This window comes from Erinaceus europaeus, chromosome 16 (genome assembly GCF_950295315.1).
Source record: "Erinaceus europaeus chromosome 16, mEriEur2.1, whole genome shotgun sequence".
In the NCBI taxonomy this organism is placed as follows: Eukaryota; Metazoa; Chordata; class Mammalia; order Eulipotyphla; family Erinaceidae; genus Erinaceus; species Erinaceus europaeus.
In genome coordinates this window covers 60943321-60970218 of record NC_080177.1, presented here as the reverse complement: position 1 = coordinate 60970218, position 26898 = coordinate 60943321, and the positions used below count along the sequence as shown (strand labels likewise).

General features: G+C 37.0%; 1 protein-coding gene across 4 annotated transcripts in view; it reads left to right on the top strand.

Annotated features, from left to right (window-relative positions):
* NUBPL (NUBP iron-sulfur cluster assembly factor, mitochondrial) overlaps positions 1 to 26898 on the top strand; it is a 114001-nt gene that overhangs the window by 12479 nt on the left and 74624 nt on the right. For 3 of the 4 annotated variants that reach the window (XM_060175216.1, XM_060175215.1, XM_016185446.2), the window contains exons 4-6: positions 18197 to 18287; positions 23468 to 23507; positions 23595 to 23685. In XM_060175216.1, the coding sequence (XP_060031199.1) occupies positions 18197 to 18287; positions 23468 to 23507; positions 23595 to 23685 (222 nt within the window). Of the gene's footprint in view, positions 1 to 3488; positions 3510 to 18196; positions 18288 to 23467; positions 23508 to 23594; positions 23686 to 26898 lie in introns of those variants that run through there. The other variant, XM_060175217.1, reaches the window with a different exon arrangement.

Below are 26898 nucleotides of genomic sequence, written 5' to 3'. Positions count from 1 at the left end.
AATAAATAAAAAATAATAAAAAGAAGATAAAGATATAACAGACCCCCAAACTTATATTTAGATAGTGTTTTTAGGGAAGTGGGCAAGTGCTAGATTAAAAAAAAAATCTTTTGATAGTATTAAAGACTATGAGCATAAAATTGAAATAAGAGCAGTATTGTTTTCAGTTGTGACATTTTTAGAGCTTTAATTTTGATCTGGAAATATTTTACATTACATTTTGTTCCAGCCTATTTCTTTTGGTCAAGAACGTGATATTTCATTTTTGGCAATAGCACTATGTGAAAGGGCTGGGGTCAGTACTGATATGTAGAAATGGGTTAAAGAGTGTTAAGATGAAAGGGAGTAACTTTTAAAGAGTCTTTATTGTTTGTGTAATAAGACAACATAATTATAAGCTTGCATCTCTTACTATGTTCTTGATTCCTTTTTCATTCTCAAATGCTTTGTAAATTAACCACGTCAACCAATTTTACAGAAATTGAATTGTGGTCTTCAGTAGTTCCTTGGCCATTCTTCCTAACAGGCTTCTTTAGAAAGTTTCTCTTCTTTTCTTTCCCAAATGGACACAAATCTTTTTTATTTTATTTTTATTTTAATTTAATTTTTTAATTTTTATATTACAGAATTACATGTTGACAGGGGTTTGAATCCACATCATTCCTTTTTGTACTTTTGTAAAAAGATAAATGACTACTTAAAGGGAGCATATAGCATATTCTACTTTAGTGAGTGATAAATTTCAATCACCTAGTTTTTAACTGAGTGGAAAGGAAAAACTCATCTTTATATTGCTTTAAAATATTATTTTAATGTGTCAGTAACTGTATTATAAACCAATAACCTCTCCCCCAATAGAGTGTGGGGGGGAGGTTGTTATTACTGTCATAACATAACAAGTTAGGATTTTCTAAGAGTAATAAATGACAAGTTCTTTATTGCCTCTGTCTCTTGGATAACACAACATTCTTCAGATATGGTAGGCAGGTCCTTGGGTTATCTTTGAAAGCCGTCTAGATCCCCCTGCCTGGGGAAAAGGTTGATGTCTGCTTAGAGTTTTCTAAGAACAAAACAAACAAGATTTCTCTAAACCCTGGAGTAGCCTTTGCTCTCAAATTTGTGTTGGAATGTTATTTGGAGGTATGAAGTGGCTCTTTGCCGTTACTATGGAACGAACCTGAGATTCTTATCTAGTGTTATCTTTTGGGCTATTTGGGATGGCTTAAATACAAGATAACTAACACATCTAGTCCTATTCTATATGTAGATAACTACTTTAAAATTGTTTAAAGTTACAGCTTGTTGGGGCCAGGAGATAGCTTACTTGGTAGAGTATACACTTTTCCATGCATGAAGATCTGGGTTTGAGTCCCTGGCCACCATGTGAGATCACCATGTATAGGGGAATTTTGGTGGAGTGGTGCTGTGTTATCTTTCCTGTCTCTGTCTCTCTTCCCCTCTTTTTCTTTCGCCCTTTATTGAGAGGGGTGGGGGGAGAAAAGGAGTTCACCAGGAGCAGTGGGTGTGTGAAGCCCTACCAAAAACCCCAATGGCATATAAATAAATTAAGCTTACTACTAGACAGATAGGATATTTGTACCATTTTTCTATTAGACAATTTAAAACATGTACACCTGAAGAGTACCAGACAAGAAACAAAATTAGAAATTGTCATTTTGAAATTTTGTTTGTTTAACCAAAGCACTGCTCCACTCTGGGTTCTGTGGTTTATGGGAATTGAATCTGGGACTCTGGAGTCCCAGACATGAAAGTTTTTTTATATAACCATTATGTCATTTGCTCTGCCGGCAGTCTTATTTGGGTGGACCTAATTCTATTGTTTTGTGATTTTGTTTGTTGGGCTCTGTGCTTATATATACAACAGAATAACTAATACTAAATATCCATTTGCCTGGTTAGTGATGGAGAGGGACATGCCATAGAAATTATGGCAGAGGCCAGGTGGTGGCGCACCTTGTTGAGCACACACATTACAGTGCACAAGGACCCACGTTTAAGCCTCTGGTCCCCACCTGCAGACGGAAAGCTTCACAAGTGATGAAGCAGTGATACAGATGTCTCTCTGTCTCCCTCTCTAGCTCTCAATTTCTTTCTGTCTCCATCCAATAATAAACAAACAAAAATATTTTTAAAATTTCTTTTAAAAAAAAGCAATTACTGGGGTAGTGTGCTGCTTTCCCATGTGCATGACCCAGGTTCCAGCCCATTCCCCACCTCACTGAAGGGAGCTTTGGTGTTGTAGTCTCTTTTACTCTCTTTCTCCTCCTCTGTCACTATCTTAAAAAGCAGAGGAATAGGGGGCCTGGTAGTGGTGTGCCAGGATGAATGCATGTACACATCACCATGCTGCAGGATCTGGTTTTAAGCTCCTAGTCATCAGCTGGAGTGGAAAACTTCACAAGTAGTGAAACAGTGCAGTAAGTGTGTCTCTCTGCCTCTTGTTTTCTATCTTCCCTTCCCTTTCCTTCTCTATATCTTTATCCAGTAAGTAAATAAGTAAATAAAGGTATAAGTATTTTATATTATTGCCATGTGATATATGTTAAATGATTTCAGAGTCATGAAAGTATCTGTGAGCAATTAAGGTAATTTATATTCAGCTGTTCTAAACATCCACTCTGTCCCTCAACCCAGAGATTTTTCTTTCTTTTTAGGTTCTTTGGCTTTGGTTTAAGCAACTGTGTGAAGGGTAGTATTTCCTGAGACAGAGAAGATTTTTAAATGAGAAAATTAGTACTGTCTTCACATGTTAAGTTTAAAATACATAACAGATACCACTATGGATATGTTGAATAAATCCAGAACTCAAAAGGAGAAGTTGGGGGATGAGGATTCAGATTTGGTTGCTGAGGTAAGTGGTATTTAAGGCTAGGGAAACTGGTTAAGATTACTTGCAGAGTAGATTTGAGAAAATAGTCTTTTGACTAACAGTACATTTTAATGTTGTAATAAAGAAATGCATACTAAATTTATTTAAGTTGCTAAATCTATAAAGAGTTAAAATTGAGATTGGCTTTAAATGTTCAAATTGGTTTAACACGTTGGTTTTAAACAGTTCTCTGCTTATCATTTTACTAGCCAATTCTCTTAACTTTCACTGGCTCAAAATAGTAGTAAGCTTTGTTCCTTTAGCAGTTCTCTGAGGAATTTTTTTTTTTTTCTAAAGTGCCAGGATGAATTGGGTACTGACTAGAATAGTATTTCCAGAACCTACATGGCATAGAAATTTTAATGCGGTAGGGACAATTTGGAAATTAATAGATGCCAGTGGTAATAGAATAGAGGAGACTTGTTTATGAAAGGAGTATTTTAGTGAGCAAACACCAGCTGTGCATGACTAAGGGTGGCACTCATCCAGGGAAAGGACGTTTTAGGGAAAATATGTGTACTTTTTTTTTTTTGAATAGCAGAGAAGCTTTTACTTAAGACTACTGGTCTCTTTTCTTTTCCGAAGGATTAAGCTTCAAAAGAAGGATCAGTCTGCTCTGGTGGGTGACATGGGGGTGGGGGACATTTGTAATAAGAAGGATATTTGCAGTAATACTGGGGTAGAATTTTCCCTAGACACAGGTTCCTAGGCATTTGACCAAGTGTTTAAGAACCAAATCTTAAAATTACTTGTTTTTCTCCACTTAATGAGAATTGCTCAGCTAATTAGCTCCCACTTTTGTCTTTACAGTGGTCACAGCAGAAAGCTTGTGAATATCAGTACTTTCTAAAGAGTTTTCTTTATTATAAATGGCACATGTTTTGAGCATTGGATGTCTGTAAAAGTAGTCTAATCATAGAAGTTGTTTTCATAATGGAGAAAAAGGGGTTTGGTTTCATTTTACTAAAGGGTGTAAGAAGTAATTAACAGGAAAAGGGAATTTTTTGAATTTAGAAATCTACCAAATACAATTTTTTTTTTTCCCACTGAGACTCAGTGCCTATACTGCAAATCATCTGTTTCTGGCCATTTTTTCAATTTTGTTTATTTGTTTATTTTTGGATAGGACAGAAATTGAGAGGGAAGGGAAAGGAAGATAGGGAGAAAGATAAGACACCTGCAGACCTGCCTCACCACTTGTGACGTGACCACCCTGCAGGTGGGGAGCTGAGTGCTCTAACTGGGATCCTTATGCTCTTCCTATGTATGTTTAACCCAGTGTGCCTCTGCCCTGCCCCCTCTACCACATATAATTTTTAAAGGTTGAAATTGAAGTCAGTCAAGAATAGACTTGCTTGAAAACAAGATATATAAATGGAACTAGAGTAGCTAACATCTGCCTTTGATAAAATCACTTGCAAAGCTGCTACTTTTCCTTTTGGTCCTTGGACTAGGACCCTGACATTTCAGATGTGTTGTGAAAATGATTGTGACAACAGAAATGTTTTATTTTTACACTTGATTCAGTAGGAGAGATGAAAACCAGCTGTTGGCTAGGTGTACATTTTATGACACATTACTACAATATGCCATAGGCAGTAATAAATCAAAGATAGCAGAGAGAGAGGGTGTTGCTAAGACTCATGGAAAAGGGGTTATCTAACCCCTCTTTTTTCTCTTGGTGACTTTTGGTTGTTTTTGACTCTAGCAGAATTGTATGTGATACTCACTGTGTCATATGACCTATGGTTTTATGATTTAGTTTGTGAACTGGGAAGAGGCATTCCTTTTAAAATTTATCTATTAACTACTGTGGTAGGAAAAACTTTTTTTTTTTTTTTTTAACTTCAGATCGATTGTCTTGCTGAGGCCTACAAGGCACTTCAGACCCCTATGGACCCCCCTCCATTCCAAGTCAAAATATCCTTTCCTGCCACCTTATGCCGAGCCTTCTGCCCTCCTCTTGTTATCCCCCGTCTTTGCCAACCGCTCCACCTTCTGACAAGGAAAAAAAATTCTTTTTTGAAAATTATATATTCTGCATTTTATTTATAAATTATTTCTTTCTCATTCTCTTTATATTATTGGGGGAGTTTAGTGGTTTATAGTACAATAGATGACACATAGGTTCACCCCCTCATTGTTCCCATGTTAGGTGTCTGGATACTCTAATCTAGGACCCCTAATCTACTCTAATCTAGGGCTACTCTAATCTAGGGCCTCTCCTCCATCATACACCAGGAACCCGATGTCCCTTCTTCCCATCCTTTCTCACATTCCCCTTTCTTTCTTTTGGTGTAATACACCACACCCAGTTCCACCTTACTGTCCTTTTATCTTAAGTTCCACCTGTGAGTGAGATTTGGTATTGGTCCTCTTTCTGCTTTATCTCACTCAACATGATATGTGGTGGGAATTTCAAAGAGCAGTAAGTAATATAGGCCAAGTTATTTAGCCAGGTCTCTTGATAAGTGCCACAAAGGGGGAATCCTGCTAGCAATAGGATAGCTTAGCAGGATAACTAACTTAATCTGAGGGTTGAAGGAAGACTTCTTTTGGGTAGTAATACTAATGGTCTTATTTTCCTACATACATCTTTGTTTTTTTTTTTTGTTTTTTTTTTTACTTATTTATTGTGGAAGTAGTCATTACCACCCCCAATTTTTACCTTTTTCATGTTTCTTCATCTTAGCTTTCCACTGGTTCACCTTGAATAGAATGAAATCTTTTAAAGAGTTCAGGGATCTTTATGTGAGAATATGCTGAATTAAAAGGGGGGAGGTGGAGAAACCAATAGAAAATCAGTGAATTGGCAATCAGTGTGAGAGTGAAAACTTTGGAGACCATGTCAAGAATTTAAGAATTTATCCTAAGAGGAATGGGAAGAAAACAGCCCCCCCCCCCAATCAGTTTAGTGGGAGGATAAGGATTTATAGTATAGCTGTTGCCACATGGGTACAATTTCTCATCTCCCCATGGCATATGAGGTATGTGCATACTGTTCCCACTCTCTGTCATTGTTTACTAGATCCCTAGCTCCTACTTGGAGGTTTGAAGAGAAACTTCTTTGGGTAAGGTGTATGCCTTACCATGTACATGACCCGGGTTTGACTCTCAGGACCACATGGGACTATCACTACTGGGGGGGAAGCTGTGGTGCTGTGTTGTCTCTCCCTCTATGTCGGCCTTTCTAACTCTGTCTGAAAGAAAACCCGATTTATATGATTATCAACAATTTCAGATGAACAATCCAAGGATCATCCTGTATTAGACTTGTATTTACTCATGTGTGCAGCTTCACACAGTTTTATATGTGAGACAAATATATATCCTTATTTATTTTTTATTAGTGATTTAATAATGATTAACAAGATTGCAAGATAACTGGGGTACAATTCTGTACAGTTCCCACCACCAGAGTTCCGTTCCCCATCCCCTCCATTGGAAATTTCCCTATTCTTTATCCTTCTCTAGGAGTACAGACCAAAACTCTTTTTGGGGTGTAGAAGGTGGGAGGTCTGACTTCTGTAATTGTTTCTCTGCTGGACATGTATGTTGGCAGTTGGACCCATACATATATTGAGAGAGGAGAGGGTGATAGAGAGGGGGAGAGAGACAGAGAAGACTGGTTATATAGTGTGGTGGCTCTGCAGAAAGACCTTCATGCCAAAGCTCCAGAGTTTTATGTTGTTAAAATTTCGGAAGGCTCTGGTCGGGCTGGCTTGCTTCACAGCGGGTAACAGAGACGCGGAGACAACGGCTGGGCAGGGAAGCTGTATTTCTTTATTCAGGAACAACGATTCATAAACTAAGACAAACTAATCACCAAACAGAACTCTGCTGTCTCTTTGCGGCGGCACAAGCACTCCCTCTTACTCTTGAACTCAGGAACTCTCCAACTCTAGAACTCTCCGAACTCAGGAACCCAGGAACTCTCTCTCTCTGGAACTCTCGGACTCAGGAACCCTCAGGTTCCTTGGGGCGGGGCCAAGCAGGCCCGCGAAATTAACAAGACTGATCCAATTCTCTTGGCGGGGGGAGGGCTAGGACAAACCAATGTAAAGCATACGACAGTTTTAGGCTCAAATTCCAGTATCACCAGAAGCCAGAGTTAGGCACCTCTGGGAGAGAGAGAGGGAGAGAGAGAGAGAGAGAGAGAGAGGAGAAACTGAGACTGACTGACTGACTGACTGACTGACTGACTGACTGGAGAGAGACCTGCAAACCTGCACTGCTTATGAAGAGTTCCCCCCTGCAGGTGGGGAACTTAAGTCCTGGTACATGTGAATGTGTGCACTTAAGATTGTGCCACCACCTGGCCCCACACTTGAGAAAGTATCATTTGTTGAGACCAGCCAGAATTAGGTTTTTGGAATCTGCCTTCTTTGAGCCTTTCTGCTAGGAGTGCGCAGAACTCTTCTTGTGGAATCGGTCCCCAGATTCTGTTTCTGTGAAGACTGAATTCCAATATGACACCCACTATTTCTGTATTCACCCAGGTTACAGAGATGGTTAGAAAGATTGCTTCCTTGTTTCCCACTCAGTTTTTAGTCTATAGTTGATAGGCCCAGATTGAAATACTGCCGTGTAGAATTGTAATAGGATGGGGTACTGGGAATTTGGTCTAGCCTGTCCTCTGCTTCTCAGATTAAAGTACCACACTTTAGATATTGCTTTCTGATTATGGCTTCTTGCATGATAGGGTTTCTTTCTTGGGGTAGGATTTCTATGTCCTCACTGCCTGGATGATAATCTTTTGCCCTTCATTGTGGAAGTGTGTTCCTGTGAGTTTAAGGTTTGTCTTTGTGCATATTTCACAGTGTACCATTTCTGTTATTGTGGAAGATGGTAAGCAAAGATCATCTTTGGGTTTGCAGTTGAAAACAGTTTACATAGCAAGGAAAAGATGACATTTGAATACAGATCTGAAGGAGAGTAGAGAATGGGCAATGTGACTGGAAAGGTGTGCATGTAAAATAACAGCTAGTCCAAAGGCCAGAAGTGAGTGTCTGCTTAGCTTATTATTCAAGGAGTAGTAGGAAGGCTACTTGTAGCTTTTAGAGTAAGAGGTAGAGTAATAGACTAAGATTTAGTAAAGTTGGGAGCAAGGGGTTGGGGTAATGGTCTTTAGCATGTGGGGGTCTGATGTAGAGGTGTTGCATTTTACATGTATGAAATGATGGTGGAGGAGTCAGCAGTGAAGGGTGTTAAGCAGAAATGGTCTGATTTACATTTCATTGATATCATTCCACTTGTACTATTGAGAAGAGATACTGAGGTGAGTTACTAGATTTAGGTGAAAAGAAAATTAAGGTATTGACCATTAGAGAAAAAACAAAAAGGCTCCTTTGGGACATTTTGGGGTATTTAAAATTGGCAGTTTTATTAGGTTCCTAAATAAGGCTAAGTTATACTGAGAAAAAAGTTTCAACTTCAGCCATGTTACATAAATCCTAAGTCTTTAATCATCCATTCTTTAGCCATGCACATGTGCTTCCAGAGCTCAAGTGAGCATGGATCCAATGAAAGCGAAGGGCCAGAGCCAGAGAGAAAAGGCAAAAAGGGTAAAAGGGAAGTGTTTCTGCCAAATGTCTGCTTAAATCAAATTCATGAGTTCTTGATTATGCTGATGCCATGGCTCCACTTTCCTCTTTGTTCATTGGTTCTGATAAGTCATGTATTTCCTATACATTCAGTTTGAAATCAAATTTCAGATAGCAATGAATAAAAAAAGTTTTATTGACGAACTATGTTATATATGATTGGTCACCCTGTGGCAGAATGTTAACTAATCTTTTATGGTGTCTTTTCTGTCTTTTTCTTTTCTCTCTCTTTTTTTAAAGAGAGAAATGGAGAGAGGAGGGGAAGACAGAGAGGGGGAGAGAAAGACACCTGCAGACCTGCTTCACCGCCTGTGAAGCAACTCCCCTGCAGGTGGGGAGCTGGGGGCTCGAACCCGGATCATTACACCGGTTTTGCGCTTTGCGCCACGTACGCTTAACCCACTGCGCTACCGCCCGACTACCTCTCTCTCTCTCTCTTTTTTTTTTTTTTTTTTAAGATTTTATTTATTTACTAATGAGAAAGATGGGAGGAGAGAGAGAGAAAGAACCAGACATCACTCTGGTACATGTGCTGCCGGGGATTGAACTCAAGAACTCACGCTTGAGAGTCCATTGCTTTATCCACTGTGCCACCTCCTGGACCACTCTTGTCTTTGCAAATGCCTCTTTTGATTATTATGGATTACTATTACCATAATACTATTGGTTCTGAGGGTTGGGCCCTAATAGCATTTTTCAAAAAAATCTCTTTCCTATGTTATCTATATTGTTGTTTTTCATATTGTGTTCACCATAGATCCTAGAATAGATATAAGTTCTGTATGTTAAACCCCAGCCTACATCTGCTGAATAAGAACTTCTTGGAATGGAACAAAGTATCAGCATGGCCACCTACTGTTCTAAATTCTAGATACAATAGTAAACAAAGCATGCAGTAATTCTCAGTTTAATGGATTTAGCATTCTAATGATGGAAGACACAGTAGACAAATATGTTAATCTGTGGTGCATTAAATATTGATTGAGCCACTGAAGAGGAAGAAAATTAGGAGACAGAATAGGGACTGCCCAATGTAGTGATGAGAAAATTTTAAGTTAGGGTGGGCTGGCTAGTAAAGATGACACTCTGGTAATGTTTGAGTTAAAACTTCAAGGATGTGATGGAGAGTATTAGGTCAACACTTAGGTCAGTGTGATTCTAAATTGAAAGGGCAACTGCAGTAATTCTAAGGCATGTGCATACTTGGTATATGTAAAACACTGACAATGGGCAGTGTGCTTTGAATGGAATAGGACTATAGTAGGGAGTGAAATACCACAGCTAAGGAAGACTAGATGATGATTAACAGACTTTGTGATATGTTGGAGAGAAACTTGGATTCTAGGTCTAACTGTGACATTAATACTGGACCCATTATTAAAAAGTGGACAGAAGACTAAACTGGCTTATTATGTTTCTTCCTGCTTTAAAGTAGTCTTGAATTTTAAATCTGTTATTGTTTTTTATATTTCCATGTTTTCAACTCTTTTGCAAACATTAAATTTATCATATGAGCTTCTGTAATTAAAAGACTTTGAAGATTGAGCTAGCCCTTTGCTAAATAGTAGGGAATTGTTCTCCTTTCATCTTGTCTATTATTCTTATGACAATTAGTATCTTATTTAGTCATAGCTAATGGAATTAAGAAACTTTTTTTCTACTAAGATTAAAATTTTTATGAGCCTCAGCTTGACTTAAAGCAGGTAGAAGGAGAGAATTTTTTTTCCCCCCAGAGCACTGTTCAGCTCTGATTTCTGGTGGTATAGGGGATTGAACCTGGGCCCCTGGATCTTCAGGCATGAAGGTCTCTTTGCATAAACCATTATACTATGTATCCTCACCCTAAGGGAGAGCATTGACTCAATTTTATGTTGAATCATTATGAACTGCTGGTTCAAAATTGAATGGGGAAGGGGCAGGTGGTAGTGCACTCAGTTAAACTCTCATAGTACCAAGCACAAGCACCTGTGCAAGGACCCATGCAAGGATTCGGGTTCGTGCCTCCACACCCTACCTGCAAGCAGTGAAGCAGGTTTGCAGGTGTCTATTTTTCTTGCTCTCTGTCTCTCTCTCTCTCTCCCCTCTTAATTTCTCTCTGACTTAACCATTAAAATGGAAAAAGTGGCCTCCAGGAGCAGTGGATTCATAGTGCCGGCACCTAGCCCCAGCAATAACCCTGGAGGCCAAAAAAAAAAAAAGATTGAATGGTATATATATAAGGTATGTAATTTGCTGACAATTATGGGAGTCTTTACCACTGATTTCTAGGAAAGAACTACCTAAAGGTACATCTTAATCTTAAGCAAGTATTAAAATAACGGAGTGAGACTGCTATATGGTATCCTTTTGATGGATTTTGTTAGAAGACATGGATAAAAGGAGTATGTCATAAACTTAACCGTTTTTAAAATAAAATCTTGTGGAAGAACAAAGTGATATCAAACTGTTCTTGGTGCCCTTGAAATCAACACACAAGGAAAGAGTTGTAGGCTAATTGCAGCTTTCTTTTTTTTCTTTTTTTTTTTTTAAAGGCTTTTTTTTTTTTTTTTTTTTTCCTCCTCCAGGGTTATTGCTGGGCTCGGTGCCTGCACCATGAATCCACCGCTCCTGGAGGCCATTTCCCCCCCCCCCTTTTGTTGCCCTTGTTGTAGCTTCGTTGTGGCTATTATTATTGCCCTTGTTGACGCAATTCGTTGTTGGATAGGACAGAGAGAAATGGAGAGAGGAGGGGAAGACAGAGAAGGGGAGAGAAAGATAGACACCTGCAGACCTGCTTCACCGCCTGTGAAGCGACTCCCCTGCAGGTGGGGAGCCAGGGGCTCGAACCGGGATCCTTAGGCCGGTCCCTGCGCTTTGCGCCACATGCGCTTAACCCACTGCGCCACCGCCTGACCCCTAATTGCAGCTTTCATACAGTAGTAATGAGATAGTATAATCACCGGATAATTCTGTCCTTCTTGTACAGCTTTTAGAGGGTGTTATGAATTAAAGAAATAAATACAAATAACTAAATAGAATCTTGGGGGTTTGATCTTTCTTGTTTTATATTGTTTTCTAGATATTTTTTTTGTACTGCAGAAAAGTTAGAACAAGTGAGATGTCAACAATATAGGGGGCAGGGGTAGATAGCATAATGGTTATGCAAAGAGACTCTCATGCCTGAGGCTTCAAAGTCCCAGGTTCAGTCCCCTGAACCACCATAAGCCAGAGCTGAACAGTGCTCTGGTTTAAAAAAAAAAAAAAAAAGTTAGCTTTATTTTGACATTAAAAGTGACAGTCATATTGTTTATTAATTTTATAGTTATTTTTGCTAATAATCCTTTCCCTTTATCTGTTATGTATTTGGCAAAGTTTTTTTTTAGTGATTATTCTTTGGAACATGGCTAGAGTTAAAGATAAAGAAAATCCTAATTGGAGCTGCTCTGACTAAATGTAATTAAGAGAAGTGAGGTGGAAAGGATTCATATGATTTAGCAAGTAAGATGCTCAGCTGCACTTATTTATTTATAGCCTACTTTCTACCTTGCTAACTTATTTTCCTACAGTGTAGAACTTTCATTTTGGAAATTTATATTGAAAGATAGTATTCAAAATAGGAGACAATTTAAAAGTAATGGAGTAAATCATGAAAAACACGATTTATTTATTTATTAGCATTATTGAATTCAAGACTTACAAATATGTCTAAGCAGATTTTTGTAGCTGTGATAGTTTTACTGGTTCAGAAGCTGTGCCAGCTTGTACACATGCCTTAATTAATGTAGGCATTGGTTTTTCTGGACACTGGTTTTATTCATGGTATTTTTGTAAAACTTAGGCATGACTGACATACTAGTGTGGTACCAGTGAAACAGCTGAGAAACTGTTGTTTGTTATTTTAAAAATAAGTGGCTGGGGAAATAGCTCTGCTGGTAGAGCATGAAACTTGCATGTGTGGTTCTCTAACCTCTCTCATGTGAAACTCACTTTCTCCTGTGAAATAAATGAAATAACTTATCAGTTTATTTTTATTGCCACCAGGGTTATCACTGGAGCTCAGTGCTTACATGATGAATCCACTACTTGTGGCCATTTTCCTCCTCCCTCTCCTCTTCTTCCCTCTGCTTCCCTCCCCTTACTCCTTCTTTCCCTTCTTCCCTCCATCTCCCCTTCCCTCCTGTTTCTTCTTTTTTCTCCTCTCTCCTTTCTCTCTTCTCTTCTCCTTTTCTTTCCCTTTCCCTCTCCCTTGATAAACTAAGGAGAAATTGAGAAGGGAGGGGGAGTTAGAGGGAGAGACACCTACAGCACTAGTTTAGTGCTCATCAAGCTTCCCATTGTAGATGGGTACCAGGGGTTTGAACCTGGGTCTCTGCTCATTGTAATGTGTGCGCACAGCCTGTGTGCTACTGCCCAGCACCAGAATAACATTTTTAGCAAACAAGTTAAGCGAGCAAGAGAAAATAAATTTTCGTTGAAATAACTCTTCTGACACTAAAAGGGATGAGTATTTTCTGCCTTTCTTGGCCTTACCTAATTATATTGTTGGGTGATTGAATCCTTGGTTATGAAAACGTCTTTTTTGGGGGCCGGGTGGTGGTGCACCTGATTGAGTGCACATGCTACAGTACACAAGGACCCAGGTTCGAGAGCTCGGTCCCCACCTGCAGGGGGAAAGCTTTGCGAGTGGTCAAGCAGATCTGCAGGTGTCTCTCCATCTCTCTCCTTCTCTAGCTTCCCTCCTCTCAACTTCTGGCTGTCTCGATTCAATAAATAAATAAAGATAATAAAAAAATTAAAAAAGAATCCTTTAAGAGAAAAAGAGAACATCTTTTTTTTTTTCTTCCTCGTTGACAACCTGGCCTATGAGTGAAATTCTTCTTGCTTTTGTGAATAAAGTTTTATTGGAACTATTGTCTATGACTGGTTTGATCGTATAATGGTAGTGTTGATTAGTTATGAATTATATGGTCACAAGGCCAAAATATTATTTTGCTTTTTCCATAAAATGTGTTGAACCCTTCTGAGTCTTTTCTAGTCAGATCAAGTTCTGATGGAAGTTTATAAAATTAGTATTTTTCTTTGTTAATTTCCTATTTTTGCGTTATTCTGAGAATATTTTTTAAAAAGTTATTTAGAGTTAGTTTTATACTTCCTCATCCATAAGTAGAGATAATAACAATTTGTAGGGTTGCTGTGAGGAACCAAGGAGAGGTGTAAGGAGAATGATTAGCAGGGTGCCTCGTACTAGAGAAGAAGTTCGGCTAATGGGATGATATGATCAAAGCTTAGATGTTTATTTGGCTAATTTAGGATGACATGTTTTAGAGATTCTGATTTGTTTACAGACCTGGCAGTAAAGCCTTAGTTTATTCAGGTTGTTATTAGAATTTCTCTTCATCTTTCTGTCCTTCCTTCCCAGCTGTTGACCCTCTATCTTTCCACTTTTTTTTTTTCATATATACATACCCCCTCCCTTTATTTTCTTTTTTGACATTTGCCATTTAGATAAATTTAGATTCCTTGGCAACTTCTTATAGGAAGAGAATGCAAACATAACACACATGGTCATCTATTCCTTATTCCCATTTTCTCTAAAATCTTGTTCTTTGGTGTCCCCATTGTTTTTGAAAGCTTGTTTGGAGGTTCTAGAAGAGGAGCATAACTACTTCAGCGAAAACAGACCTTTCCATCTCTATTTGGGGGAGGTTGTCCATTTTGACTGAGCATACATCTTCAGGAGGGACACACATGGAGCAGTGAAGGAGGAAGACACCTGCCTATCCAACCAAGTCAACTGAATCAACCTTTGTGATTAATGAAGGGACCAGTCACCCTCACCCCCCACCATTCTTATATGGCGATATAATATATTAATAGTCCTGTCAGCATATTTGAGAGCAATTTTTTTGAAGTCTAGTTTTTTTTTTTTTTTTTAGAAATATATTTTATTTTCAGTAGGGTGAGATAGAGACACCAGAAGAGTGCTCACTCTGACTTATGATGGTTTTGGGGACTGAACCTATCTATGACTTCAGGGTCTCAGGCAAGAGTCTTCTGTATAACCATTATGCTATCTCTCCAGCTGGTAAAATCCACTCTTATGATAGAAAATTTGGGGCACATCTTCAGTTTTGTCTTGAACCATGATGCTTAAAGCTCACTTTTGTTGATTTACTCATTTTATACCATTTTCCAAAGTTTTTTTCACATAAATTATGATATATTTTATAAACATAGTTCATATAAAATTTGCTTAAAATAATTAGTTCTTTCATTAGGGCCATTTACCACTTAGTTTTCTCTCAGAATGCATAGGTAAACAGCATAGGTCAGGGCTTTCTAGGGAGGGAATAAGTCAACCTCTAAGTAGACAATATTAAGGTGAGACATGAATATGAAGAAGAAGATTAACAGTGCAACCTTCAGGGAAAAGTGCTTGTCAAAGCAGAGAGCCCTGAAGCATAGTGAGGTAAGAGAGTAGTAGATGAGGTCAGTGAAGAGGAACAGGTAGATCACACAGTTCTTTATGAGCATGCATAAAGAATATGAGTTTAAATCTGTAAAGGAGAAACTATTAATAGGTCTTTAAAAAGGAAGCAACATAATCTACATTATACTTTTCTTGGATATTTTGTTTGTAAAAATCATTTTGGGAATTGTAGAGAATGGATTTGGGGGGGGTTGAGGACAATAGGAAAGCAGATTCACAGATGATTTTTGACTAAAGCTAAAATGATGTTTGTGAAAGTGAAAAGATGAATCGAATTATATTTTAGTTTTAGTGATCCATAGGATGGATAAAAGGCAGGAAGAGGTGTAAATTCATTTCAGACCATTTGTGTGATTCTTAAGACTCTCTGTAATGCCTTATAAGTTTCTCATAGAATTATATTTGCAATTTTACTTTTAAAAAATAACCAGTGAGCTAGGGGAATATGGTTATACAAAGACTTTTCATGCCTGAGGTTCTTAAATCCCAGGTTCAATTCTCTGCACTATCATAAACTATTTGCTTGTTTAAAACACCATTTGTTTCAGTTCAATCCCGCATAACACCATAAACCAGAACTGAGCAGTGCTCTAGTAAAAAAAAAAAAATATATATATATATATATGTGTGTGTGTGTGTGTGTGTGTGTGTGTGTATAAAATAAATATTTTTAAAAAGAAAGAAAAAACCACCATTTGATTAAAACAAAAACCAATTTTTACTAATTTCTTTTATTATTATTTTTATTTATTAGATAGAGACAGCCAGAAATTGAAAGGGGAAGAAAGGATGTAGAGAGGGAAAGAAAGACACCTGCAGCACTGCTTCACCATTTGTAATGCTTTTCTCCTGCAGATGGGGACTAGGGGCTTGAACCCAGGTCTCTTCAGCATTTGTTGTTGCTACGTTTTCTGATGTATGACATTCTTTCTCGCAGGAATGAAGTGATATCTCATTGTTGTCTTTATTTGCATTTCTCTGACAATCAATGACTTATACAGCATTTTTTTTCATGACTGTTGGCCTTTTGGATCTCTTCTTTGGTGAATATTCTGTCCATATCCTCTCCCTACTCATGGATGGGGTCATTTGTTTTTTTGTTGCTGAGTTTGGTGAGCTCTTTAAATATTTTGGTTATTAGGCTTTTTTCTAATGTATGGCATGTAAAGATCTTTTCCCATTCTGTAAGGAGTCTCTGTTTGGGTGGTGGTTTATTTTGCTGTGCAGAAGAGTTTCAATTTGATGTAGTCTCAATGGTTTATTTTTTTATATTGTCTTCTTTGCCATTGGACTTGAGTCATTAAAGATTCCTATAAAACTTAGATGATAAAGAGTGCTGTCAATATTTTCCTCTAAGTATTTGTAGTTTCTGATGCAACATCCAGGTCTTTGATGTATTTGGAGTTTACTTTTGTGTCTGGTAAAATTTAGTGATTCAGTTCCTCAGCATGTTTCATCTCAGTTATTTTCAGCACCATTTCTGGAAGAGTTTCTCCATTTTTCTTTTGATATTTTGGGCCCCCTTGTCAGAAAATTTATATGTCCATAGGTATTGGAGCTTATTTCTGGGCTCTCAGTTCTATTCCACTGGTCAGTATGTTTTTGTTCTAGTACCAGACAGTTTTGATTACAGTGGCTCTATAATAAAGTTTGATATCTGGGAGCATGATGCCTCCAGTTCTGTTGTTGTTGTTGTTGTTCTTCTCCTTTTTTTTTTTAAATTGCTTTAGCAATTCTAGGTGTTTTTTGGTTACAAATAAACTTTTGTAGCTTTTGTTCTATCCTTTTAGAAAATTTTTGGTGACAAAAATCCAACATCTTTTCTTGATTAAAACACTACAAAACATGGGAACAGATGAAAAATTCTTAAATCTAGTTGAGCCCATATAAAGAAAACCTATAGCCATGGTGAGAAACCACTTCCACTTAGATCAGATAGTAGGCAGGGCTGACCATTGTCACTGTTACTATTCACAACATAGTGTTGGAAGTTCTTGGATAGCAATTAGGCAAGAGAAATGAATCAAAGATTACAGATTAGAAGACAAGAAGTTAAACTGTTATTATTTACAGATGTTATGATAATATGCATAGCAAAACCTAAAGAATCTAATAGGATTCTGAAAATTATCAATATAGTAAGGTGCTATGCTACTAACATACAAAAAGTCAGTGGCATTCCTTTATGCAAACACTAAGTCAGAAGAAAAAAATTCAGAAATTGTTTCTATTCACTGTAGCAGCAAAAATAATGAATTATCTAGGAATAAACCTAACAAAAAGAATTGAAAAACTTGTATACTAAAAATTATGTGACACTATTCAAGGAAATAGTAAAAGAGATGAAGAAGTGGAAAGATATTCCATGTTCGTAGACTGGAAAAATTAACATCATCAAAATGAGTATTCTACCTAGAGCAATCTATAAACTAAATGCAATCCTCATCAAGCTCCCACAAACAAACAAACAAACAAACAAAAAAACACCACAATTTTAAATTGTTTAAGAATGATTGGTTCAGTGGTGGGCAGTGGTGCACCTGATTAAGTACACATATTACCATACACAGGGACCTGGGTTAATGCCCCGGACCCCCACTTGTAGGGGGAAAACTCTGTGAATGGTGAAACAGTGCTGCAGGGCTATTTATCTTTCCCTCTGTATTTCCCCTTTGTTTCTCAATTTCTCTCTTTTCTATCAAATAAAATGGTAAAAATGGTAAAATAAAATAGTAAAAAGAAAAAAAAAACCAATCATCACAGTTTGAATGGGAAGTGAGGAAATAGGAGTAATCAAAAAGTTTAGATTAGTGATCCTGTTCTCCATAACTGTTCAGAAATAGAACATCTGTTGCTTTGGGGATGACCTGTCTGTCCTTCATGCTGGGTCAGTGTCCTTCACTGAGGTCTCAGGTTCAGACTATATTCTTTTAAGGAGGCCAGTGGCACCGACCACAATATTTTGATCTCACACTAGTCCCACTGGTCTCAGTCTAATGCAATGCATATAGAGTATGCTGTAGATTACTTATGGTCAGTCATCCAAAAGAAATTAGTAAAATAGCAAATGTATATTTACTCTAGGTATTACACTCTTTTAACTTACTGCTGCTTCGAAAATTTAGGTTATAATTTTAGCATGTTATACAAATTGTTTTTCTTATATTCAGATTCACTGTTCATGTGTACTTTTTGATAAAAAGTAAGAAAATCTTAAATTCTATTTTCTTACAGTCAAAGGCTGTTGGACTGTTAGATGCGGATGTGTATGGCCCATCAGTTCCAAAGATGATGAATCTGAAAGGAAATCCAGAACTATCACAGAGTAAGTAGATATAGCTACTGTAATAGTTACACTGTATTCAGTACCTTTGGGTATCCAGCATAATGTCATGTGTATTCCATACATAGCACAGTATACTAAGTCTGAAGTCAAATATGGAGCCATCTGGATTAGAAACTACATGGATTGGGAGTCGGGCAATATCGCAGTGGGTTAAGTGCATGTGGTGCAAAGTGCAAGGACTGGCGTACGGATCATGGTTCGAGCCCCTGGCTCCCCACCTGCAGGGGAGTCGCTTCACAAGCAGTAAAGCAGGTCTGCAGGTGTCTATCTTTCTCTCCCCTTCTTTGTCTTCCCCTCCTCTCTTCATTTCTCTCTGTCCTATCCAACAACAATGTATCCAACAACAAGGAGATCAATAATAACTACAACAATAAAACAAGGGTGACAAAAGGGAATAAATTAATAAATAAATATTTAAAAAAAGACTACATGGATTAGAATTTTAGCTGTATCATTTCTGTGGGACTTTGAGTGAATTGTTTTTTTGACTTGAGCTACCCCTTCATGTAAAATATTTTTAACAGTTGTGCTCATCAAATAGGAATGCTATGAGTAAGTGGTTCATTTGCACAATTCTAGCACATAATAAATGATAAAAAAATTAGCTCATGGGTGAAATAGCTAACTTGGATAGTGTGTGATTTTGTCATGTCTGAGACCTAGATTTTTCTTTAAAAAATTTTATTTTTTTAAAAAAGGAGACCTTAACAAAACCATAGGATAAGAGAGTACACTCCACACATTTCCCACCACCAGAACTCTGTATACCATCCCCTGCCCTGATAACTTTCCTAGTCTTTATCCTCTGGGAGTATGGACCCAAGGTCATTGTGGGATGCAGAAGGTGGAAGGTCTGGCTTCTGTAATTGCTTCCCCGCTGAACATGGGCCTGCCTCTCTCTTCCCCTAGTAGGGTGGGGCTCTGGGGAAGCGAAGCTCCAGGACACATTGGTGGGGTCGTCTGTCCAGGGAAGTCTGGTCAGCATCATGCTAGCATCTGGAACCTGGTGGCTGAAAAGAGACCTAGATTTAAACTTGACCCCCCATTCTCATTAAAGGAGGCTTCAGTGCTATCATCTCTGTTACTGTCTCTATATGCCTCTCTGTCTCTATCTAAAACAATAGCAAAACAAAACAAAAACTTATAGCCATTATGTCTTTATTTGAAATACATGAATTAGTGGAGTATATTAATAGAGTGGTATATATTTTTGCTTTATGAGAGGCAAGAGCTATTTTTTAGATTCAAGTTTTGGTCATGTTTGCCATAAAGTGTAGAAGAAGAAGAAGAAGGAGAAGGAGAAGGAGAAGGAGAAGGAGAAGAAGAACGAGGAGGAGGAGGAGGAGGAGGAAGAGGAGGAAGAGGAAGAAGAAGAAGAAGAGGAAGAAGAAAAACACAGTAGTTTCTTTACTAGGCTTCATTGTTCTTTTTTTATATTTACTATTTATTTATTTTCACTAGAGCAGTGCTCAGCTTTGGTTTATGGTGATGCAGGGGATTGAACCTGGAACTTTGGAGCCTCAGGCACGAGAGTCTCTTTGCATTACCATTATGCTATTTATCCCCACCCAGGACAAAGTACTTTCTTTCTTTTTTAATTAGTGATTTAATATTGATTTACAAAATTGCAAGATAACAGGGGTACAACTCCACACCATTCCTACCACCAGAGCCCTGGATCCCCACCCCCCCCACCCCCTATTGTAAGCTATAGCAGTTCTACCAAGGTTGCAGATATGGGTCTTACTATAATTTCTACAACCATTGGACAAAATAATTTCTTTGAAGAAATCGTTAGTATTTATTAGTTTTATCATTGCACTTTCTTACAAATTTATCAAATGTAAAGCTTCATGAAGGAGGAGTTACTATGCTCAAAGATGAAAGTGGGGATTTTTTTTTTTCTTTTACCAGAGCACTGCTCAGCTCTATTTTCTGGTGCATGGGATTGAACCCAGAACTTGGGAGCCTCTGGCATGGGACTCTCCTTGCATAACTAGTATGCTGTCTATCCCAACCCGAAATGTTTTTTAATTTAAATTATTTATTAAAATTTATTCTAATTATAATGATAAAATTCAGTATTTTCACTTGATGTTGGGCTTTTAAATTTTCACCCACACATAACAGTATGCATTTACTGTAGAGAATTTATTAGGTTATCTGTGTAGATAATAGTTTTTTGTGATTAACATTAAAAGTTGATATGGCTAAACTATAAAAGCTTAGTTTGACAACTGGAGAGACAGCTCAGCAGGTAGAGTGCATACCTTGCATGGCCTTGGTGGTTCAGTCTCTGGCATTACATTTGACTGAGCAGTACTCAGGCTTCTCCTTTGCTTTTTTCTTGCTCAAGAAATCTTTTTTAAAAAGCTAGTCTAAGTGTGTGTGTTTTAGTTTCTTGACTTTTTGCCTTTTTAATTGAATGCTTAGTTTGCAAATATGTGATATGAACCAAAGTGTCAAATTTTCACCAAGGTAGAAAGATTTGAATGCTTTAAATGATAAAGTCATCATTATGTCTGTCTACTGAGTGTAGTGTGGAAACTATTGCATGTAGCACATGAGTGATGGCAAAAGGGAACCCTTTGTTTCAGTCTTAAGTATTCTTTTCATTTTATGCCAACTTCCAGTTTCTTTTTGTTTTACTGAAGCTGTAATCTTAAATTTGATGCTTGCAGATTAATTGTTCCTAAATAAGTTTTCTCATAAAGATAAGATACTGGAAATCTTGGAAAGCCTCATGTAAATTTATTTTAATTCTTTATAGAAATAAAATGATCAAGACTTTCACTTAAATAATGTGGATTCTTACTTTTTAGGATTTACTTATTTGTTTATTCATTTATGACATTTATTCCTCAGTGTCACATCTGTGACGTGACACTGAGGATCAAACATGCTTGCAAGTCTAGTGCTTTAGCTACTAAGCAGCTTTCTGGGTCACCGTTAAGTCGAATTTGTAAACCATTTTGGAATCTTAAATAAATCTGTCACTGTCATACTTGACATCATTTTGACATTTCTATAATTTATCATGTATTATTACAGAAAACATTGTGCAACATAAAATTATCATTAGCAACAAAGAAAAACTGAAAGTTGTTTTTAGGAAAAAAAAGAAAGGAGGGATAGGACAGTGGCCTGAATTTCAGCTTTATAAATATTCTTCTATTCTTGAATATAAACAATTTTGGGGATATTGGGACTTCTTAATGATTATCCTTTCTCTTCATTTTTTTTAAATATTTAACATGTTCCTTTTTTATACTTTTAATTTTTTTATTAGCTTTATGTGTTTATTGGATAGAGACAGCCAGCAATTGAGAGGGAAGGGAAAGATAGAGAGGGAGAGAGACAGAGACACCTGCAGCCCTACTTTACCATTTAGGAAGCTTTCCCTCTGCAGGTGGAGATCAGGGGCTTGAACCTGGGTCCTTGCACATTGTAGTGCGCTCAACCAGGTGCACCTTCACTTGGACCTTTTTCATTGTTTATTTTACTTTTCTTTGTTTACTTGCAGAATAGCCCTAGACTCTCTTACACATAGAAAACTGCTGATATACCTTCCAGGCTCTGCTTTTATTTTATATTTTTGGAAAAGGGGAGAAAGAGACGTCAAAGCATTGCTCCACCATCCATAGTGCTGCATTTGTTGCTCCCAAGTGTTAGGGATCAAATCTAGGACTTCATACTTGGTAGGGAAAGCATGAACTTTTCTGAACTCTGAGCCATCTTCCAGACCTTCTTCTCAGAGTCTGTTTATAAAGGCACATAGTAATGTATTTTAGTCAGTTTGTACATTTAAAAGCTCTGTGTTGGGAGTTGGGCAGTAGTGCAGTGGGTTAAGCGCATGGGGCGCAAAGTGCAAGGACTGACGTAAGGATCCTGGTTCAATCCCCAGCTCCCCACCTGCAGGGGAGTCGCTGCACAGGCTATGAAGCAGGTCTGCAGGTGTCTATCTCTCCCCGTCTGTCTTCCCCTCCTCTCTCCATTTCTCTCTTTCCTATCCAACAAAAACAACATCAATAACAACAATAATAATAACTACAACAATAAAATAATAAGGGCAACAAAAGGGAATAAATTAATAAATATTAAAATAAATAAAAGCTCTGTATTAGGACTGGCATATTTTATATTTATTCACATTCTCATGTCTTTTTTTTTTCTTTTAAGGATGCTTGTGGAGAAACCATACTTTTCTCCTGTTATTCAACATTTAAACCTTGATTGTCAAGATAAATTTTATATTTGATTTAAAGAAGTAAATACAGTAAAAAAAATTATTTGTAATGGTTTTGAGTTTCTTAGATTGAGAGTTTTTGTTAATTTAAAAGGACAACAGTGAGGGCCAGGCAGTGGCATATCTGGTTGAGCATTCACATTACAGTGCGCAAGGACTGGGTTTTAAGCCCCTGGGTCCCCCCACCTGCAGGGGGGAAGCTTCACGAAGGGAAAAGCTTCATGAAAGGTAAAGCAGGGCTGCAGGTATCTCTCTGTCTCTTTCCCTATTTCCCTCTCTCAGCTTCTCCCTGTCTCTATCCAGTTATAAGTAAATAAAAACATATTTTAAAAAGTAAATTTTTTTAAAAAAAACGACAGTAGTCTTTGTTATTTTTGCAAAATTACAGAATTGGAAGTCTAGCTAATTTGCACAACAAATATTAAGCCTCAACAGACTGACATTATAATGACTGCAAATTACCAGTTGTTTTGGGAACATAGTTGGGGAGATGATCATGAAGTAATTATACTTTATTTTTATACTTTTAACTTTCCAAGTAAAGTAATACTCTCACACATGGCAAAGCAACACACTGTCAAGTAAACTAATACCAGTTCAGAATGAATAATTACTTAAATAAGCATAAGCATCTGTTTTTAGATGTTGCATTTATTAGGATTATCAGTTGTATGCTTGGATAATGGTTTAATCTACAAACTGAGGTGAATTAGATAGGAGTTTTAAGGACAGCAATACAAGCCACCTATTTGTATTTTTACCTTTTTCAAAAATAGTGGTAAAGTTGGTTTATATAGCCACTTGTGATTTTGGGGTACAATTTCACCTCTCATCAGATTTTCAAATACCCTTTGATAAGATAACAAGTCAGTATTTGACGTAATCTTCTAACTTTATGTTTTCCTTATTTCAGGAAGTCTAATGAGGCCTCTTTTGAATTATGGTATTGCTTGGTGAGCATTTCTTTTCTACTTTGTTACTTTTTAGAACAATATTGATTTACTTAGGTAAGTTATTTGTATCTCTGGTTTATGTTGCAGTATGTCTATGGGTTTCCTGGTTGAAGAGTCTACACCAGTTGTTTGGAGAGGCCTTATGGTAATGTCAGCCATTGAGAAATTGTTGAGGCAGGTAAGAAGATTAGATTAGCTATCTAGTTATTGGCACAGTATGCTTAACTGATTGAAGAGTTTATTGATTGAAGAGTTGTTAGAATTTGCAACTGGGTTTGAAATGTTTTGCAAAGGAGTGTTGTTGATGAACTGAACATGTAATGGGGTTGCATGGCACCAAGACCAAATTTCACTTATATTATCTTTCCCATTGCATTTTAGTATTAAACCTGTCTTTTTTATAGTGTATGTTGCTCTATTGAATCTGTAAAACAAGAAAACTGATTTTTGTTAGCAATTGCCTTCTTTACATTGTTGGTTAACCTCATTGTGACTAATATTGAGTTATAGAGACAAAATGTCAAAATTCCTAAGATGTCTACATATAAACACCATCATGATTATGACTTTAAAGTTACTTCAGGCCAAAATGAAATTTTGCTTTACTCTAAGTATATCTGGCTATGTATTCTCTATGTAATAATTTGTCCATCAACTTAAAATTTATCCTTAATGGAGGAAGAAAAGAGTTAGGTAATCTCAAATATTGGATGGCTTATATGGTATTTATTGGAATGAAATTTGTTTTTTATTAGTAGTTATACACTTGCAATTAATTATAGTAATTATCTGGATAAATATAAGTAATTCAAATTTTTCTACCAGCTTATGACCATTTTTATTTATTTATATTTTACTTTGGGTCATACATTATACTATAGATTGATGTTTCTAATTAAAGATAGTCCTACATTTATTTTCTTATTTATTGAATCGAGACAGAAATCAAAAGGAAAGGCAGAATTAGAGAGGGAGAGAGACAGATAGACATCTGTAGAACTACTTAACTACCTGCAAAGTTTTCCCCCATAGGGGGGTTTACATTCATTTTCACTGTAAAAGTAGTTAAATGAAATATATCTTGGGTTCAGGTGGTGGCACAGATGGTTAAGTGCACACAATACAGTGTGCAAAGACCCAGGTTCAAGCCCTTCGTCCACACCTGCAGGGGGAAAGCTTCACAAGTGGTGAAGTAGAGCTGCATGTGTCTCTCTGTCTCTCTCTATCTCCCCATCCCTTCTCAATTTCTCTCTGTATACAATATTAACTAAATTTTTTTATCTTTTTTTTATTAAATATTTATTTATTCTTTTTTGCTGTCCCTAGTTTTATTGTTGTAGCCATTGTTAGATAGGACAGAGAGAAATGGAGAGAGGAGGGGAAGACAGAGAAGGGGAGAGAAAGATAGACACCTGTAGACCTGCTTCACCGCCTGTGAAGTGACTCCCCTGCAGGTGGGGAGCCGGGGTTCGAACCAGGATCCTTATGCCGGTCCTTGTGCTTTGCGCCACCTGCGTAACCCGCTGCGCTACAGCCCGACTCCCTTAACTAATTTTTTTTTTTTTAAAAGAAATAGATCTTGAATTGTGAAATTCTTCATAGTATGTCTTGTTTTATGTTACTTTTCTGTTTGAGTTCTAATAAGTGTGTTGTTTGCTCTTTGATCTAGAGTTCTATTTTCCTATTGTATTTAAATCTCTTAGTTGTATTTGGTCAGCTTTTACACTCAGACATATCCCATGATCAGTTATTTCAGGTATCTCAGCACTCCTACTAATTCTTTTGACTTTTACCTTTAGTTGTTTGGATTAATCTAATCTTTTATTATTGTTTTCTGGATTAAAAAAAATCTTTTAAAAGTTTATTATTTTTATTTATTATTGGATAGAGATAGAGAAAAATTGAGAGGGAAGGAGGAAAAAGAAAGGAAGAGAGAGAGAGATAAACACCTGCAGCTCTGCTTCACCACTTGTGAAGCTTTCCCCCTGCAGGTGGGGACTAGAGGCTTGAACTTGGGTCCTTGTGCACTGTAGTGTGTGCACTTAACTGGGTGAGCCACTGCCTGGCCCATATTCTAGATTTTTTTTTTTTAAAGAAATTGGGTATTATAGATTGGTAGTTACTTAAAATCTATTTATTTACTTTTTTTTTTTTTATGAGAGAAACTACCAGAGTAGCTGATAGCTGGCGTATTGGCAATGCTGGGGATCAAACCTGGGGTGTCAGATGTGCAAGTTCTGAGCTTTTGCGCTAAGCCTGGGTGGCTTTAAAAAAATGTCTAATGGAAAATTTAAAGCTGTGCTATTTAGTTATAATTAACATTAGAGTGGGGGAAAATTACAAAAGAGCAAAAAGAAAATTCTGATTTTGTTGTGGGGCTACTTTATTTTATTTTTTAAAGTTTATTTGCTTCTCTGTGTGTGTTTAAATAGTTTGTTTGCTTATTTTGCAAGTTCTTGTGCCTCAGTTCTCTAGATTCTACATATGAATGAAGCATCTGGTAGATGTCTTTCATCACTTTTGTCCCAAAGGCATAATATCACCTTTTTTTTTTTTTCTTCATTGGGAGGGATTAATGGTTTACAGTTGACAGTAAAATATAGTAGTTTGTACATGTGTAACATTTCTCAGTTTTCCACACAACAATCTAACCCCTCCTAGACCCTCCTCTGCCATCATGTTCATGTTTCCCTTCTGTTCTTATTTTTCAACATCTGTGATTGAGATCATCCCATACTCATTCTTCTTTTTCTGACTTATCTCACTTAACTTGATTTGTTCAAGCTCTAAGATGAGGTGAAGAAGCTGAATTCACCATTTTTAATAGCTGAGTAGTATTGCATTGTGTATATATACTGATAATGCTCTGATAATAAATAGTAAAAACAAAATGAATTTTAAAAAGTACATCTATAAGGTAAATAAACTGCATTTTTCTTTTGCAATACAAAGTATGAGATATCATCCAAAGAATTTTAGTTGAGAATGGAAGATGCAATTCAAATGAGGTATTAGAGTGGGAAGTGGGGCAAAGAAATATGCTAGCATAGGTAGCTCTGCTAGGATCATTATACTTTGTGAAGGAAGATGTGTTGTTAACTTCTTTTACCAACATATTCAACTTCTTTGAAGGATAACTAAACTTTTCTGGATATAGAAGAATAGTTACAGGAGTCTCAAGATTTCTACTTGCTAGTGTCTAGTTTTCTACATAGTTTTCACCTACCTCCTTTTACCTCATCTGCCTAAAGGAAAAGGAAGTGATTGGCAAATAAATAAAGCAACATTCATGAATGCATTTGTGATGGATGCATTGTGCAAAAAAATCTGCCAACCCATAAAAATAGAAGTTACACTTTATAAGAATTAACTAGGAAAACTAGGTGGAAAA